General features: G+C 42.2%; 1 protein-coding gene across 4 annotated transcripts in view; it reads left to right on the forward strand.

Moving 5' to 3' along the window:
- The window catches only part of LOC133212451 (tyrosine-protein phosphatase non-receptor type 14-like), an 87,826-nt gene that overhangs the window by 23,898 nt on the left and 44,073 nt on the right, over nucleotides 1-19,855 (forward strand). For 3 of the 4 annotated variants that reach the window (XR_009725478.1, XM_061353918.1, XM_061353920.1), the window contains exon 2: nucleotides 17,990-18,315. Coding sequence is in view for 3 of the 4 variants with exons in the window: in XM_061353918.1 (XP_061209902.1) it covers nucleotides 18,142-18,315 (174 nt within the window). In the remaining variant the exon portion in view is untranslated. Of the gene's footprint in view, nucleotides 1-1,981; nucleotides 2,051-17,989; nucleotides 18,316-19,855 lie in introns of those variants that run through there. The other variant, XM_061353919.1, reaches the window with a different exon arrangement.

Here is a 19,855-nt window from a genome sequence, read left to right on the forward strand (position 1 = left end):
AAGCCTCTGTTGAGATTCTTTGGGACCTGTCACTCTTTGTGCACCGACTTCACTTTCTCAGTGACATGGGTTTGCCTGGAGGCAGCAGTAAACCAGTCAAAATATAACAGGATATCCTGGCATGACAGGAAGGTGATCTCGGGGCTCTAGGTCTCCCAAGGCTGGTGTAAGCTATTACTGTGTAGAAGCTCCAGTTTTGGAGTGATTTTTAATGGGTTGTTCGGTTTTGCTTTGAAAAGAAAAAGTTGCATGGGTTTTGCACACCACCAACTGCTCATGGAAGATAAGGAATTGCAGCAGCCAGAGCTTGGGATTTATTGCTGTGGTCAATTTCCTGTTGTTTTTAATCGGATACGGCCCCTCTCCTTCTGAACCAGTGAGCTGTAGCAAAGAGACTGTATCGTGTTGCAAAGGACTGGCTGTCGGGTCGTGAACACACGCTCATGACCGGGATTCAGGCTTCCAAAGCAACTTTAGAGCTGGTTTGGTGTGTTCATGGACACGTTTCAGCTCCTTGTAACAGGGATTGTTTTTGTGTAGGAGCCTTTGGTTTGTTTTAAAGCTATATAGAGAATTTATGGTGAGGTTTGCTGAGGGCAGACAGTGGAAAACAAGGATTACCTGACTGTTAGGGTACCTTTGGCGCAGCGCTCCTGCCTGGGTCACTACATGGGTTGGAAATCAGGGAATTCTTGGCTGGCTGCTGGGGAAGAGATTGGCTGGGAGCAGGGGCAGGAAATCTGGCTGGTAAACTTCTAGCAGATAAATTTGGGTTAAAAAGCAAGGTTTTAACGGTGGGGAATGAGTGCTGTTTATCATTATGTGCCTTTGATTAATTTTATTTGGATTCTTTTGTCTATTTTCAGTCAGAAACATTCCGTAGTCAAAATATCCCAATGTTCTCATGTGCGATAAAAATAAGGAAACAAAAAAATTGAGCTGGGCACTAACAAAGAACCACATAGAGAGTCACAGGAGGGAGATCATCTGCTCTGTAATCTAGGTCTTGGTAGGTCTCTGAGAAGGGGGTGTTAGTGCCCTCCGTGGGATGTCAGCATAGCTTGCTGGAATTATGCAATGCAGTTGTAATTTGGCAAGCTAAATTCATCATTGTAATTCTTCAGTGGCTATTTCTGGACTTTATAGTAAATTTCAGAGCTGCCCTTGAAAGAATGCTTTGTTATATTGTTTTTCAGCTGGGTTTTCTGCAGACCTTTTGAGGTTTCTTTTTGCTGGGTGGTTACTTTGTCCTCAGACCATCTATTTAAATTTTAGTAGTATTAATGAGCAGTGAGCTTCATTTTAGTTGTGTATCCTTTTTTAGTAACCAGGATGACTGAGCTGCAAATCAGATTGAACAGGAGGTGCTTTTCTGACCAGTATTTCACCAACCTTAAGGGCAGGGAGATGCATCTCTTGGCATTTAGAAAGTCATGATTCTTGTCACACTTTTGGCATTATAATAATCCAATTATTTTACCTTTTGCTGCCCTTATCTGTAAGATTCTCTTGCCTCCTGTTAATGATACTGTCAAGAAATAAACCCAAGCATTTAGGATAATCCCAAGATTGCCAATTTGATTTCTTGTAGCAGTCCTTTAGTATGTAATAGTACAATCCTGTGGGGAGTTCCTGTGTGTAAGAGCTGGGGAAGCAAAGTAGATAGAATTTTCAAGTGCAGATGAGCTGGTAAGTTTAAATAGGATTCATCATGCCTTGAGGACTGGTAATCCTTTGCCTGCTGATTCTGGACAAGAGATCAGAAGTCCAGGCAGGTTTCAGTTCTCAAAGTGAGGTGGCAGTTCTGGTTTTCATGGATCCAGTTAGTAGTGTGTTTAAAGAATGAGGTGTTTTCTAAATTCCATAACACAGCTCAAAGGTATATCTGAATTACAAAGCTTGTTCATAATTAAAAGTAGCTAACTCTGTTGCTAACTACAGTTTGTAATGCTAAGGAACCACGTTCTGTTGACGGGAATACATTTTGCTGGTAGTGGAGACTGGTGACTTTTACTAAGGAGAGTGCTGCTACCCCTATCAGCTGCTTAAGGTAAATATAAGGGCCTTTGGCAACTGTTTTCCAGCACTAACACTCTTTTTGTAAGGAGAGTCTGGCCTGTTGCTCCAGAACCTATAACATACAGGGGCTTTCTCCATGTTGTCTCTTTATATGCTTGCTTTATGCTGTTTACTGGTACCTTTTCATACAGAAGCAATATGCACAGTAGTGAACATCATTATTTTCCTTTAAGGATTTCAATATGTTCATGATGTTGACTAGCACTGAAGAAGATAAACTGTAACATTCAAGCGTGCCTGATTGGTTTTTATAGTTAGAATGGGAAACGGTTGGTACTTCGCATCCAGAATACTTGAAACCAGTGCATGTCTCAAGTGTTTTCTGTAGCTTTGTTTCAACAGAAGATGCATTCTCTGCAGAAGCCTTTGTGTTGTCAGTTTGTGTTCAAAACAAGCTGTTCCATTTCAGACATCTTTGTACTAGTAGTGCCCTGTGTTTCCTGGCTAGATGGCTCATTCAAGCAGGTCTGTTGGCTGCTTATAGTGTTCCAGACCATCTGCATTTTATATTCAGGTGTTTGTTTTTAGAGCTGTGACTTTCTTTCTTCTTAGGAAACACATTTGAACACATTTCAACTGTTTCTCGGGTTATTTTGGTTTTCTGTCTGTATTTCCTGTGGGATGTTCGCAGTACATTTCACCTGCTGGATTTTACACCTTTTTGGTTGCAAGAGCTATACTATGTAAGTGTGCTTGCATGCAGTAAAACTATCTAGCTCTCAGATTCTAGATATGAAAATCCCCTGGTTAAGTTTCTGAAGACATCTGGCCAGATTTGTGGAGTCATAGTAATATCAATCTCAGTGCTTACTAACATGACATAGAGTTTGAAAATGGCTGCAAAGGCTCAGAAGGCATTATTCTTCTCAAAGTGGTTGTGTTTTAGACAAATTAGCCTGTCAAGCTGGCAGTCAGATGTGGTGGCCTTGACTGTAGTCAGTCATCTCAGACTCATGGAAGCCTTGTTTCCCTCATGGGCACTTGCCCAACTCAGTCCTTACCACCTTCTCCCCACGTCACATACTGCCATAGTTCCTTTCCACAGGGCTTGTAATAACTGTTTCTGACCATCTCTTTCCCTGCTGCTGGAGCAGGAGAACTGTTTGTCTTTCTAAAATTAGATATCCATGGATACATGTAATATTTTTCTCTATTTGAACTTGGCAGTTTCAGTTGCATATGGAAAAGAAAAGTGTGTTCCATTACAGGAAGTCTGCATGCTGTATTCTTCAGTTACAGGAGGATAAAATGTTACATGGAGTATTTCAGTCTTTGTTCTGTAGAAGGAAAACAATACTTACAAAACTAAGTTTATACTAATGTCTGCAGCCAGACTCTTCTTCTGTTGTCATTGTGCAGCATTCAGGGTACCACCCTACGAAGGAAAGCTAGCTATATATGGGATACAGCAAGGGCACATGATTTTAATACCACTTCAGGGTTTTTATTGAATTCCTGTTTTGTTTCTCCAGCTGAAAGTGGGTGTTTGAACCTCCTCAACTGCGTGGACCATTCTTTAATGTAGGGCATCTTGCCTGAACATCTGTCTTCAATTCTCAAGGTTTCAGACAATCTTCTCTTGCTTGCAGTTTGTCTTAAGACACCACAGGTAGCTGTAGTAGTGGTAGGAAATTATATATATAGTACTTTATTGCTTTTCTTGGCTATAAAAGTAGTTAATTTTGTTTTCTAGAACCCCTTAAGTTGCATTAACACTGTTCCAAGGACAAGTAAATTGAGAAGTTGGGATGCTCTTTGGTGTCTGGAGTGGTGGGCAGTCTTGATTCCGGAACGGGCTACTTCACCTTGTTAACTTCTTGAAACTACCGTGGTATTTGTTCTGGTTTGTACACAAATATGTTGTTCTTACTTCTGTGAGGTACTGGGTGATAGGGATGCTGTTAAGGTGGTGAGGCACTGGAGTGGGTTGCCCAAGGAAGTTATGAATGCTCCGTCCCTGGCAGTGTTCAAGGCCAGGTTGGACAGAGCCTTGGGTAGCGTGGTTTAGTGTGAGGTGTCCCTGCCCATGGCGGGGGGGTGGAACTGAATGGTTAAGGAACTTAAGGTCCTTTCTAACCCTAACTATTCTATGATTTTATGATTCTAATGTGAACTTACTTTCATGGAGTAATATAATTGCTCTGAATAAAAATACCTGCATAAATGGATTAGCCTGACTTTCAAAAACAGGTTATCAGTAGTCGTGTTGCACCTCTGCACTGAAGGAGCTAAAACATAGAGTTGAGGTGGTTTCTGGCTTTGTTTTGGTCAGTGGTGTTTACTAGTTATCTACAAAAAAGAGGTAAATGAGGTTTGACTGCAATGGGAGAAAAGCACAGCCTGAATAGGTGACAGAGTTTAAGAGAAGAGACTGCTCTTCTAAATTCTGCATGTTACATGGGATTCGTGCCACCCGCTCTTTTACTTCTTCAGAACACTTGAAGCTTGGACAAATCAGCCAACAGCTGCAAAGTTTTTACTGCCCTTTCCCATCTGCATTGAAGAAATGTTTTCTTTATGCTCTTTGCTTATCTTTGCCAGCCTTTTCCTTCTTCTCCCACTCTCTCTCCACTTTATGCCAGGCAAAGTGATGGGTTTTTCTCCTTTAACTTAAAAATTTAACTTTCCCATTGCTCTAACTTTAAAGAAACCCAACTTTCTTCTGTAAGGCTAAATACTTTCATTCATCATGGTAAGGAGAGGGTGCTGTTTGAGTCTTACTAGCAGGCAAAGCGTTGTTTAGCCCAGTGACCCAAAGAAGGAACCTGCATATGAACTTGGCTTTGTGGCTCTGCTAATATATTTAATTTCATTGTAAAAGCATAGTAGCAGATTTTGTGCTGCCCGTGTCACTGTCAGAAGATGTGTGTCTGCCAATGCATGCATCCTACTGCCAGTTACAAGTGATTGCTTGACCATTTAGGGATAGTAAGGAGGGATTTGGGAATTGTCTGTTGTGAGTAGCTTGTGTCAGGATGCTGCGTCTCCCATGCTGGCACGCATTTGCTGCACTGAGATCTGAAGATACCTGTCACTTCTAAGAGTTTATGTTACTGCAGGTTATTTATGATTCAGCTGGGATACCACTTTCAATAGCTGTGAACACCTAACACCGTGTCCTGCAGGAGCTAGTTGCTCAGATGGGATAATGCGGTTAGAAAGATGAATAAACCCTTTCACAGCATTGCCTTTAATGGTCCCCAGTGACACTTTATTTGAAAGTTAATGATTGATTTCCTCTTCCAGAACACCTGATGGAGTAGGAGGAACACAAAAAGAAGCAGGTTCTTGGACTGTCTTCTACACTTTCTTTCTGTCAGTCTCCTATCTGTGAGGGTTTGTTGTTTGGCTTGTTTTGGTGTGGGTTTCATGTCTGTGTTTTACTTCTCAGCTTTCCTATAAAGCCTTTTTTACCTTGATCCAGTCGTAATGTTTACGCTTGGATGTTTTGAAGTATTTATTTTTCAATTGGCTTTGTGATTTGAATAGCTTCATATTATTTTTGGCATAAACTGCAGTATTAAGGGCCAGCAGTATTCTACTCTGACAAGTTTATGTATCAAAAGTTGAGAAGAAAGACTGAAAAAATGTGATTTGGGATATGTAATGCATGGCTGCCAATGAAAACTGGTATTGTGAAATCCCATGAGGATATAACCATATTCCATTACATTTTCTTGCCTTGTCACTGAGAGAAACATGAAGGTAGACAAGCAGTTATTGAAGCACATGACGTGTTTCTTGCTTCCAGAAACTTTATAAAAATAGCCAGGTAGAATAACAATAACTTCATTACTCTTACAAGGATTTCCTGAATGTGACATGCCAGTATATGACTTTGAACTTTAGTCTTGCTTAGAATGGAGGTTGTTTTGAAGATAGCCCTTCAGAAGGATTCTCCTATTTATGCTGTGTGAATGCCTGTGTTATATTTAGGCACTGAAAATACTTTTGGACTGAGTGTCCTGTATTCTGCAGTGGGGGGGCCCTGGGAAGATAGGAGCTGTGCTTTTTTTCATGAGCATACTTAAAACTCCTTCCCAGCAATCCTCTTCCCTCTTTGAGAGTCAAGGCTGGACTCTGCTGCCTCCCACAAGAGCAGATTAGAATCTCTCCCTATGCTGAGATGCAGGACAGTGGTTTATACTGTACCCATAGGTTGCAGTCAGAATTGAGCTGGATACCTTTCCAAACCAAAGCAAGGCAATGTCATGTCAGTCTCTTTTTCCCAAGTAACAAGTGATGGGACAAGAGGAAACGTCCTCAAGCAGCACCAGGGGAGGTTTAAATGGAGATGAGGAACAATTCCTTCCCCAGAGGGTGCTCAGCCATTGGAACAGGCTGCCCAGGGCAGTGCTGGGGAATGGTTGGACTTGATGAGCTTAAAGGGCTTTCCCAGCCTGGTTGATTCCATGATTCATAATGCCTGCTGTCTTCAGCAGGTGGGCTTCATTTCTTCTTTTTTGTTCTTCTCAAGTAGAGAAGTGTGAACTTGGAAATGGAAAACTGAAGGTCCCGAGTCTGGTTTTGTATTTCCATTGCAGTCTATCAGTACCAAGAAGGAAGAGTAGAGCTGGTGCTCTTCATGGGGACGGTAAACAAACTGCAGGGGTTTCTCACTCCTTCCTCTGTGTGGGATTTGAAATGGCTTGATCTGTCTCTTCACGCCTGGCATCAGTGCTGTAAATAATTACCCTATGGCCTTTTGGCCCTTGGTAACTCTTTCAGAAAAGCACAGCTAATCATTTTATGGAAAAGGCAGTTAATTCTTGGCAAATTTGTCTTGGAGCCTTGTCTCTGCAAATGGAAATGATGAACTTCAGCAGTGCTGAGCAGCTTGGATGGAATGGCAGTGCCCTGCCGGCTTGGCGGCAGCACTTCCCTTTTCCCTTCCACTGGTACTGTTGCCTTGTATGCGGTAGATATTGCTGTAGGACAGCATCATGTGCAGTCTTGTCTTATCCCTTTTTTTCATCACATACAGCAACTTTTGCATGAGGCCTTTAGTGACATGGTTTAGTGGTGGCCTTGGCAGTGCTGGGGTAAAGGTTGGACTTGATCTTAAAGGCCTTTTTCAACCCAGTTGATTGTATGATTCTATTCTTGCTATCCATCTCCTAGTTTATGGGATTGCTGTGCTGTTCATTGAGCTCCTTTAAGAATGAATGTGATCTGTTGGCCATGTCCACATAAAGCTGCAGAGGAATGTGTATATCAGGCTTCAAGTTAAAGAAACAAACTGCTTCCCACTTGCTAACCAGAGACAGAATTACAGGAAGGGCTGCACTGCATGGGCTTTCTCCACTTGCTTTATTTCTGTTCCTTGTTTCTTCTCTTGCTTTTCCCTGCATTGCAGTTAATGCTGAGTGTAAATGTTAGGGATACCTCATTGCTTTAGACTTCTGTATGTTCAAATATGAGAAACCAAAAAAAGAAAACATATAAACAGGGTTATTTAACTGTTTTTTATTTTACTCCACCTTCTTCTGTTCTGCTGTTTAGGTTTTGTACTTGTAAGAAAATAAACTTAAGTAATCTATCTATAATATTTATATTTGTCTGCATTCAGTAGAACTTCAACAGCCACTATGGTGGATCAAAGGCCTATTTGTGCCACTTTTGATATGCATGTACAATAAATACACCTACCTGTGGTCATACAGAAGATGTTTTGATTTTGTGCAAGTTGTGTTTAGATGGAGGTTTCTTTTTTTCATATGAGAACTGAAAGCCAGGCTAAACTCTGTGGTTTAAATCTGAATTGCTTGTGAAGAACAGCAAACCCATAAAATGGTCATGTTAGATGTTAATGCTTCTGTCTCTCTATTTCAATATACAAAGTCTATTCTGTGAGCTAGGGAGGGTCAGTTTTGGTCTTTGCGTTCTAGTCATGCTAAAATGCTAACGTAAAAATGGATTAATGTGAACAAATAATAAAGCTCTTTTATTTTAAAGAAAATTTTCCTTTCAACTCATGGCTAAATTAAAACTTTCTGCAAAGCTTTTTTTCCCTCTGAAGTGTTACAAAGCAGCTGCCTTCTCTCATAGAGTCGGCTAACAAGAATTGGGCTGTAATCTCATTAAAAGCTGATAACGTCAAGTATGACTCCAAATAAAGCTATCATCATATGAAAAGGGTGAGTAATTTGTCCAGGCTTATAGGGAGTGGTGGTAAAGAGTTTATTGAAGCACTATTCTGAAAGCTGAGCAGAGAATGGCATGCCACAGGTTTTACAATTTATTACAGTGAGCTTGTGTAGAAAGCTGCAACTTGTATTTTGTACTCCAAAACTAACAGAGTTTTACTAGCCTTCAGTGCAAAGCTGTTCTCTTGAGGAGAATTAATGACAAATAATATGTTAGGGGAAAGAAGCCAATCTAAACTTATCAATTATAGTGCTTTTACAAGTAAAGAAGAAAATCACACCTTTTTACAATGAAACAATACGGAATCAGAGTTTGTACAGTTCCTTCCTCTGCCAGTGCAACTAGCAGCACTTATTGGAATGCTGTGGAATTATATGTGTAATTTTTCTCCCAAACTCCTTTGAAAACTTTTGGAAAACATACTAGCGTTGAAGGATTCCCACTGATAGCTTGAGTAGTATTTGAGGCGTAAGAGCTTCCTTGTTGAAAGTTCTTAGGCAAAACCATGCCATCTGTTGTTAATAATAACTCCTATCTGCTGTCCAGCTCCCTGATACCAGGTAATTGTGTTCAAATCTTGTTTATCAGTGCGATCTGCAGCAGAGATGAAGGAAGAATGCCAAGGGCTGCTCACAGAGAGGGGTCCCTTTGTAGCCTTGTGGTTCTGAGGCACCAGTCAAAGGAGTCAGTCGCTTCAAAGCAGGTCCCCCCCTAACCCTGCCTTTAGCCATAAATCTTTCTTCTCAGTATTTTGACTCTTTCAGGCTAGTGTTTAAGCCCACACAGTGGGCAGTGGAAAATAATCCCTTACTACAGAAAGAAAAGTCCTGTTAGCTCATTTCCGGCAGCTATTCTGTATTTTAGATGAGGTGTTTTGCTGTCGAAACAAACGCGGTTATTCATAGACCATGGCTGTGTGATTTACATCAAGGCCTGTATTCAGTAAAGATAACAGATTTACTTTCTTCATGTATGTGCACACAATATAATCCTCCTTGAAGGAATTATTTCCATTTTGTAAAAGCATTTTGTAGCATTGATGTTTTAATGCATTGAGTCATGGAGAGGCTTTCTTCCGTGCAAGTTCAGAAGCTCATGTTATGATCGTGGATGAAATATCTACGTATGTAACTAAATGTGCTCAGTTGTGAGTTAGGATGCACAGTGTGCATGCTTTTACCGTGTTATTCCCCCCACTTCCTTTTCCTCCATCCCATCACACTTGCTTACCTGGAGCAATACTTCCTCCATTGCATTATCCTGATTCAGTTGTGAATAGCTGTATGAAATTAAGTGAGCCTCTCTTGGGAATGTACACCATTGCTCTGAACTTCCAGAAACTGGATAAGATGTTATCATTACAATAAGCCGTTGGGTATGGGTCTGACTTCACTTGGTGCCAGTCTGGTTACTGACATCAGTGAGGGTAGCGCTGCATCCATAAGGATCCATAAGGAAAATGGTAGGTTTGGAGCTGTCACGCTGTTGACATTTGATATGCTGCAAGTTAAGTGCTTCCTGCTGAGTTTTCCCTTCTCCCTCAGTTATATGTGTGATTCTTTGGGCTTTACAAAGAAAACATTTTCTCTTCTTGTGGGTCAAGGAATTGCAATATGTTGGAACTTCCTTAAATTAAGAAGGTACCTTTTTGACTTGTGCAATCTTTAGAGTTAAGGGCAGGATGATGCATTTTAGCAATCTGTAGTTCTAACTCAAGTTTTCCCAATTTCTGTTCATTTTAAAGACTATAAGTTTCCAAAATACGTATATGAAAGGAAGCAAACCACAGTGAGAGGTACACAGGCATGCCCACTCTTGGAGCAGAAGTTGTAGAAACTCACATGTATAAGCCACATTCGCATCAGAAGAAAGGCAGGAACAAAATAGCACACCTTTATTAAATGCATAGGACCATATTTTGCTGGGACTGTATTACCCTCATCTGAGGGCAGCACTGCATGAACTGCATGCTTGAGAACAGATATTTTTTGCATTAAAGCAGGATAAGTGATGTTTGAACTTCTGTTGTCACATTTTTGACAAACTTTTTATCCCATCAATTGAAATCAAAGAATAACCGGCACCAGTTGGTGCTGGTGGATGTTTAACTAGTGTGAATGCACTGGGGTGTATGATTTTACGCTGACACTTGCCTCTGTTAGAGCTATTGCTTCTTCATGTTGTCCTGTGTTCAGAACTTAAGTTTTACTCATGTCTTTGTAACAGGAGAGACTAATGAAAACACGGTGTAAGGAGTTTTCCTGTGGTTTTAACTAAGCGTATCCATCACTGTTTTATATGGCTATCAATCACATTTAGCAGGAAATGTAATCTCTTCCAATCGCTATCGCTCAAACAAGTCTGAAAGAGTTGAAAACGTGTCACAGAGGTGACTAGCTGAAAGGAAAAGTACATGGCACTGATACGATGTTGCTACTGATTGTAGCTGGGGGGGTAATATAGGAATACAAATTGAACAATCTAGTCAACTCTCCTGAGAGGTTTTGTCATCTGAATATAATTGATTTTAAATGGTTGACCCTTACAGTAACAGTTAAGTTTCCATGATACTTCAAGTATTTAGTGTAAATTTAGGATGCAGGGCCTTATGCTTTTGGTGCCTTTCTTAGACAGCTGGTGTAGTACCAGGCCTGAAAGAAGGATGTGCCCAAATACCAGAGTGTTGGTTTGACTTCTCTTTTTCTGAATGGTTTGTCCATGTTGAAGATATAGCCCATCTAGAGTCTGTAATAATAACTTTTCTTAGGGGCATTCAATTACAGAATAAATTGCTTTATTTGGGGTAAAAAAAAAGTGCTGTCTAAATCAGCTGACTATTTCACATTTTATTCTTAGACTTTTATTCTACCATAGCTTTGCCATACAGGAAGAATGGAAATATGTTCTAGGAAGCTCCTTTGCCTGCTGAGCCCAGGAGCCTGCCTTGGGCTGTGAGTTCAGAACTTGCCCAGCTGATCTGACCAACTGGTGTCAATGAATGCAGCACTGCTCTTATTTTTCCTCCTCTGAGGTGTGTGATTCTGCTCTCTCCCCTGTGCCAGGTGAACTGCTCATGCTGGGCTCCACCGTGAGCTATTTAAACACACTAACCAAGCTGAAAGGATCCCGTTTTACTGAGTTAGGGACATAAAGTGGGGAAGAAAGCAGGACTTTCCTCTCATTCCTGGCAGTACCCGAGCATCCTAGATGAGTCTGCCTCAGGGGCAAAACTGCATCCTTGGTCTGGTGCCATCCAGGCACCAATCACTCTTGGCTGTTTCTAGTTTGAGGTCTTGCAATAACACAGCCAAGGTGTGAGGTTGTAAATAGTTAACTGCTGTACCCTGGTGACCTAAAACCTGCCATGGTGGAGAGGTGGAGCTGCTGCAGATGCTTGGCATGGGCAATCAGGCAGCTTTTCCTACTTGAAGGAAAACTGCTGGGGTTTGGCATTTCACTTTGTTGGGGTTTTTTTGACTTTTGAATGCAAGGTGTACAGGTGAATGGTAAAAACTCCAGCTTCATTACTCGCACTGTTGTGGGCTAAAGCTGGTCGCAATGGCACCCCCACTGTCACTTAGGTATGTTACTTTATGCAGGTGTTACTCCTAACTTGAATGCTTACGGTAACTCAAAGAATCCTTCACAAGTAGTTAGAAAGACCTGTTGAGGGTATTCTGGAGTGAGGAATAAGGAAATTATGGATAAGGCTCTCATCTGTGGTTTGGGAAGTTCACATCTTTTCTGTGAGAGACTGTTGGACACTCAGATCCACAAAAATACTTGTTAAGTGTGGACCTTGATGCTGAAGAGTAATAGGTGTTTGCTTGATAGATGTATCCACACAACTCCATAGTTCTGTGGATGCACAAGAAAGGTGTTTTCATGGAAAGAATGGTTCTTTAGCGTGGGAGGAGGGAATAACAGAGGTGCACCTACTAACATTTATGCACTTCAGAGTCAGTGAGTACATTCTCTTGGAGGTATTGTGACAAAAAGAGAAGAAAGGGTAGAATCTTAGCTGGCACAAATTGGAGTGGCTCTTTTGACTTCATTTAAAGCTCTCTGGACATTTTATTTAGGCTACTAAAAGCAGAATCTGACCCAAGTCGAGTACAATGACTGTGTGAAAACACACAATGGCTTTGATAAAAAATCCCTGCTGCAGCAAAAATAGATCTGGTGGGAAATGGAAATTTTCCTGGGAAAGGAAAGCTGTGATGGAATTGGGAAAGTAGAATTGTAAATGTGTGATTTTGGATCTTTGGCCACTGTGTATTGGTGTCTGATGGCGCACAGCAGTAGCAGCAGTAGCAGTCATCTTCTACTTTGAATGTCTTAGAGAGTCCTTGGCATCTATTCATGCACACAAGTGTTGGGTTTATTACTATATGGATCAGGGTAATACCTAAATCTCCCCCAGATTTAAATGCCTGAGGATGAGGTCCCTGTCTTGTGAGGGACTGTAGAAGCAAGTAGTTGAAAACAGCGGCCTTGTAGCTTAAGGCTTGTATATGTAAGGGTTAAAAACCCCTTTAATCTCTGCAGAGATGGATTTGACTCCTGGGGGTTTACCAGGCTTTATGGGAATTCCACTCATAACTGGGTGGGATGCAGACACCTCGCCAGCACAGAAATACGCCACACCGTGCTCTACCTGCATGAAACTCGCACATGAGAGCAGTCAAGGCAGAGAAAGCTATTCCACAGAGAGAGATCTCCTCCTCTAGACAGAGCCCGGCTAGATGGAGATGGGTTGTGCCAGACTCCCTGTCTCCTGCATGCTGTTACTCTTCCCTAAAACTGTAGGCTAGCACATCCCTTGCCGCTTGCATCACATGCTGTGGTCTCAGGCCCAGCCCAGGGTTACATACTTCTGTTAGGTGTGCTGCTGCTCCTGCAGTCTTGGAATGCTGGAGGGCTGCCATGTGCTGTTGGTAAATACAGGCTGCAGTTTGACAGTAATCGCTGTCTTCCTGGAGTTTCAGAAGTTATCCACAGAAGCAAATGAAGTGAGAGCAAGCATTCTGCTTTCAGCGCCTTTCCTATCGGATGCTCCTTTCAACGTGGTTCAGTGTATTAACTCTGTAATAAAGAGCAAGTCATGTACTTGGAAATGTCCTGAGAGAAGAAGTCTTTCTCTCTTCTGGCCTTTAAAGAAGTTTAAGGAAGCAGGAGAGTGCCCTGTGACTGCAGCAGTGCCCTTCACCACACAAAGCAGCTTCTGCCCCATGGCCTCTTCCTCCTGAAACTCATAGTGTCTTCCCTTGCTCCCCCCAGTCCATCTATTAAAACTACTAACTTCTGGCCAGCCCCAGCTGACTTGGGGGAATGAAGGAAGAATTTTTCCTGTTTCTGCCTTCTTTGGTTTTAGGTTTGGAAAAGTCATAAAATGTTCATTGGTTTGCGTTGTGTGTGCTAGTGGTTTGACCTGGTTTCACTGTAATGTCTCATAAAGGAAAGAAAAATACTGGTTTGGAAAGGCACACATCTTTATCTGCATAAGGAAATCTAAATCCATAAGGAGCTTTTGTATTTCATACAGAAACTAAGTAAATGTTCTTAAAAAACAGAAGCAATCCTGTGTTACATATCACAGTGTGAATCTGACCTAGTTCCTCTTGCAGGAGTGGCCTTGCTGATAGGTAGAGCTATTGCAGTGGTCATGATTAGGCTGGTTGCTGATAGGTAGTGTTAGTGCTCCAGGTCATGATTAGCCTTTTCCTGCCCGAACCATTACAGCTGTGCCATCTGCAGCTGGAAGGTGTTTCAGGTTGGTGCCCAGGTTGTGCTTGGGAGATATTCTTTGTTATACAAGGTGTGTTTTCCTACCTCTGCGTGTTTGAATAACTGTATTCCGTTGCTGAGCGATGGGGGAGTGGTACCAACTGAAAACTCTTTTGCCTAGGGAAGGACTTCTTGTGCAAGTACTCAGTGGCTTTAAGCGGAAAGAGGGGAGATTTAGATTAGATATTAGGAAGTTCTTGCCTGTAAGGGCGCTGAGGTGCTGGCACAGGTTGCCCAGAGAAGCTGTGGCTGCCCCATCCCTGGCAGTGCTCAAGGCCAGGTTGGACACAGGGGCTTGGAGCAACCTGCTCTAGTGGAAGGTATCCCTGCCTGTGGCAGGAGGTTGGAACTGGATAAGCTTTAAAGGTCCCTTCCAACCCAACCCAAACTATGATTCTGTGACTTCGTCTCTCTTCCCTTGCAAGCTGCAGCAGTGGTATGAGGGACTGAAATACCATTGGAGAGATCATGCATCCATATCTGCTGCCTTTGCACACGCAGTATGCTGGTAAGGCTTCCATGTGAAGTAAAGCGAGATAGGTAAGCTTGTCTTGAGCTGAAATGTAGAAGTTTTGTATCAGGGACCATCTTTAAGCTGCTTTCTAGCAGTGGAAGAAAGAATCCAAAATAGTTGAAACATGGAACAAAAAGTGTAAAGGAAAAAAACCCCAAAGTTTGTAAAGAGCTCAGTCTAGTTTCTCTTCAGAAAAACAAATCCTTAAATAGAGGGTATCAGTTTAAAAGTTGTCATCTTGATGTCTTTCACACTTGAAATAAATCCTTTTTTAGAATTAGAGTAAGTTCATGTTTATTTGATGAGCTGTTTAGAGGCTTGCTTTAGTTTCACTGGTTTTATTTGGTTTTAAGTGATAGTGTGAGTTTGAGAAGCGTTGTGGATGCCATCATAGTTGTGTTAACCTGGTTGGGGGCATTGCCACTCTTGGTTAATCCCTTAGCCAGGAAAGGAGATCCTGTAATGGGATAATCCTTCACTTGAAAGACCAAACCCTTCTGTTTCTTGTCATCATCTTCTTTTCTCAGTTGTCTGCAAAATAACTGTGAGTAAAAATGGATGTTCCTGCTGCTTTTAAGATTATACAAACAAAAACACTGGTTGCTTTAAGAACCTGTATGTAACCAGGGCCTTTGAGATCTTCTTTAGGAAGCTGACCAGAAAACCCAAGTGGGAAGTTGGTCATCCAGAAGAAGTGTAAACAGGAAAGTTAGATATGTGCATTAGATTGAAAAAGTAATTGTTGGTACAGGCTGGGCTGATCGGAGCCATTTCAAGCTGTCTTGATTCATTCTTTAACCACAAACTAAGTGTGACAAGTTGTACGAAAGAGCTGTCATCAGGCATTCATGTATACTTAAGTGAAATGAAAAAGTAACCCAAACCCTGTTGCACGAAGTGCATTGTTATCCCATCTGTATGACTGACTCATCACCTTCAGCGGAGTTAAAGGAAAACTCCTGATACTTTGCTGCTTTTGGAAGAGTGGGGGAAGTATTTGCCTTGTTTATGGTCAAGTAATTCATTTGCAATCCATGTCAATGTTGCCATTGTACAAGAATTAGTGGGTTTATTCCAGAACAGCATGTTTGCACACATGTCTTCTGGAACAGCTTATCCTCAGAGAGCTGTAGTGTTCCATGTGCCTGGTCAGCAAGGCCAATCACATTGGCTTTTTGTAAACTGACATTGATTTCATAGAATCATAGAATGGTTTGGGTTGGAAAGGGCCTTAAGGTCATATAGTTCCAACCTCCTGCCATGGGCAGGGACACCTCACACTAGACCATGTCAACCATCCAACCTGGCCTTGAACACTGCTAGAGATGGGACCATTCATCACTTCTTCGGGCAGCCTGTTCCAGTGCCTCACCACCCTCATAGTGAAGAACATCTTTAGGCTGCTACTAACTGTACAACTACTCTACAGAGGCTGACTCATACTCTGCAAAGAGATGTGTGCAGCTAACAGTAATGAAAGGGAAGGTTATTTTTAGGCTAGCTAAAACTCCCCATGTGTCTGGCTTAGAATAACCTGCAAAGCCAGAGACTGAACACAAATGCTGTTCTTGATAAGATGTAGTTCTCCACACCCTTCCTTGTTTGTAATTTCCTTCCATTCTTCCCACTTTTCAACCTCGTGCTGCAGTTTTGGGTACGTTTCTCAGCAAGATAATTGCCAAATAATTGACTAGGGGTTAAAGCAGTAGCTTGGCCTGTGTGTTTTAGTACCTTAGTGATGTTGGACAAGCTGGCTAATGTTTGTTTCAATTCCTCTTGTTTGAGTCATGGCTCACCAGGTTGTTGTAAAGATGCATTCATGTGTCTTGGATGGCTTCTGATGTTAGACATGCAAGGTATAGCAGCTCTCTCGTGCAGTCCTATGAAAATAATACATTATTTCTGTCCCCATGAAAGTTAGAGTGGGAGATTAAACTACAGGAGCTAATGTGATAGGTTTTTTTGCACTTCAGTCAAATAGCACATGCTCCTTCTCAAAGCCTCTAGGTTTGCTCTGATGAAGCTAGTAGACTACCAGGGGAGTCGCACACCTAAGTGAGAGGGTTGCTTGTGGTTTTCTCTTTCTGTGTTTTGGGGTTTGTTTTGTTTTGCCTTTACCCCTAATAAATGTGAGGATATACTGGCTTTGGAAAATACACTGACTCAAATAGGTGATGATTCTGTTTCTAGTATAACGATAATCCCTGTAGTCAGTTGGGCTGCTTTTAATGATCTCCATAGCAACTACTTGCAGTAAAAAGTGAAAATAACTGAGTCATGCAGTTCTCTGCCAGATGATACACGTGAGCAATGTGCTAATATCTGTTTGAAACGTCACACTGGGCTAAGTGATGCCTACTCTGCTGGCAATGCTTTCCAGGCCTTCTCCTAAGCAGCAAGGAAAGGGGAGCTAGCTTTTGTTTGCGGAACTATTTGGTACAAGGAATGGACTTTTAAATGCCAGCTTTTGTGTCCCTTCACTTCTTGCTCCAGAATATTCCAATGGAACCAGGAAGGCTTGGTAGCAAGTAGTTTGCTTTTTACTCCATTCCTCTCTGCACGTGAAAAATGTCATTTTAAAGCTGTAAATGCTTTGGTTTGGTTTAGTTTGGACCTGCTCCTAACTAAGCTTTGAGAGAGAAATGGATCTCACAGATGAGTATCGTAGCTTCCTTAATGTCCTTATTTCTGTATCTCTGCTTCTTCTGTCTGCTTTGTATTTTGGCTTCACAGTTGTGTGTGTCCCTAATAAATATCAGGAGTAGTCATTAGAACCAGTATCTAGAATATGTGTTCTCTCCCTCTCACCGAGTGTTATCATGGTGTCTGACAGCTGTCTTCCTGCAGTTACTCATTCCATCTGAAAGGGTGAAATACAGAATTGCTTTGGAGCTGGAAGTGAGCAACATGTCAGGGATTGCATCAGAGGAGCCTTCTCTGAAATGGCTTGGATGCTTCTTGCCTTTCACATGCATACTTGGGGGTTTATTTTTTCAGAGGTGCATTTCCTGCTGGCTGCAGCCAGCCTTTCTTCTTTCAGAATCACACCTCTTTTAAATGCCTCTATGCCTTCTCTTTTTCTAAGCTAGCTTTCAAAGCTGGCCCAAGGGCACCAAAACTTAACTTGAAGATTATGTTATGGACCCCTGTGGTGGGGGTAATGGTGGGAGAGTTAGCACCTCTGGATGCCTGCCCTGGAGAGCTGCTGTTTGTTCTGAGCTTCTCAAAGAAGGGCTTTGCAATTAAATCTGTGCTTTGCATTCAGTGCCAAAAGAGAGTTTTGAAAGATGTGTTGTATGAGGTGTTCTTCTGGGAGATGTAGTAAGTGCCTGGCAGTCCTGTGCATGGAGATGTTTAGTCTATGGCTTAAAATGTGACTCTTTTCCTTTAAGCTTTTTTGCACTGAGCTTTAGGAACATCTTGTTTCACACTTAACTCTATGTATTTGTATGTCTGCTGCAGGAATCCCTTGAAGCTCTCCCTGGGAATGGACAGCTACCTCTATTTCTGGAGGAGAGTCGTGGCACTTGAAGAAGCCTTCAAGGCGAGTCGACAAGGGTGCTGATAACTCTGGGAAGAGCACAGGGAAGGGGCCGCCTTCCAGGCCAGCAGCCATGCCTTTCGGGCTGAAGCTGCGACGGACCAGGCGCTACAACGTCCTGAGCAAGAACTGCTTTGTGACAAGGATCCGTCTGCTGGACAGCAATGTGATCGAGTGCACCCTCTCCGTGGAGAGCACGGGGCAGGAGTGCTTGGAAGCTGTCGCTCAGAGGCTGGAGTTACGTGAGGTAAGAGGATCTTGGGAAAGACCATCTGTCACTGTATAATGTGACACGTTTTGATCCCAGTTGGGCAAGCTGTTCATTTGAATCGTGGTATTCTCGGAGCTGGAGCTTGGGCAAGCATACTCTGGCTGCATGGAAACTGAAGGCGGAACAGCACTTGGGGTTCTGTGCTCATTCATCAGAGCTCTGAGAGCTCTTTGTAGTGTGAAGATGAGCTTGCTTCTTCTCTTAGAAAGAGATGGGTGTTACTTGTTGAACTGCGATGCCAAGGGCCGAGTTACAGTGAGTTTTGACTGAACCTAACCCTGGTTTCACCAATGCTGGTGACTGAATTATGCCAATGGGAGGGAATCACTGGCTTTTAAGCGTCCACCTTCCTATCCTTGTTTCAGAGAGAAGCAACAGTTGTGTTAACACCAAGGCAACCTGTAACAGTTTGAGGGTGGTGTTTTTTTCCTTCATTTAGTTTAACTGAAATATTTTACATCTGAAACTCTAAAAGGCTGCTTTTACATTTCCAGTGCTTCTGAAAAGGATGAATAACTCAGTCTTACTTTCTTAAAGACTGAAATCCTTTATTGTCTACTTCTCGCTGTTTGGTGTTATTCTGAGTGTTGAGATGCTTTATAGAAATCTCTCTCCAACCTGCCTGGCACAAATGAACTGTGTTATCTTACTTTCTATGGACTCCTTACATGCATCCTGCATACTTCTAGGCTTTTGCAAATCACAAGTTGAAAACCACGCTTGGAAGTTGCTGCATTATCATGACTGTCCTGGCTGATGCTTTCTCTATGCACAGCTGGGGAATCTAATCATCATAGAATCAACTAGGTAATCTTGCAGTGTGTTACATTTGTTGTTCCATGGCAATGGAGCAACAAATGTAAGACATTAAGAGTAATGCTGGCAGCTGGAGCGTGGCATACAAATAACTAGTGCAGATGAAAACCAAACAAAAATCCCTTTTTGTACATCAGTAATGATAAAGAGTGAGAAAAGAATCTCTGTGTGTGTGTGTGTGCAGAGTAGTCAGGAAAGGGCAGACTCTGAATATTGCATAATAATTTTTCTTTCTTGGATTTTACATAGATTTTGGTAGAATAATTTTCCCCCTTCCCTTCTAGGAGTCAGGATTTCCCAGAAATTGCTTGTTTTCCTTTCTTTTTATTCTTTTTTTTTCTATTAGTGCTGCTTTAGGGTGTCCTCACAGAGAGGTCAGGTCCTTCCCTTCAGTGCAAAAAGGAGTTAAATGAATGATGTGATTCTCCTCATATTCCTTGTGGGCTTATAGAAACATGGAATGATTTGGATTGGAAAAGACCTTACGATCATCCAGTTCCAACCCCTCTGCCATGGGCAGGGACACCTCACACCAAACCATGTCACCGAAGGCTCTGTCCAACCTGGCCTTGAACACTGCCAGGGATAGAGCATTCACAACTTCCCTGGGCAACCCATTCCAGCGCCTCAGCACCCTCACAGGGAAGAGCTTCTGCCTTGGATCTAAGCTGAACTTCCCCTGTTGAAGTTTGAACCCATA

This window comes from Neopsephotus bourkii, unplaced genomic scaffold, assembly GCF_033783945.1.
Source record: "Neopsephotus bourkii isolate Nb327-2 ecotype Australia unplaced genomic scaffold, CSIRO-AGI_Nbou_v1 NB_707, whole genome shotgun sequence".
Taxonomy (NCBI): domain Eukaryota; kingdom Metazoa; phylum Chordata; class Aves; order Psittaciformes; family Psittacidae; genus Neopsephotus; species Neopsephotus bourkii.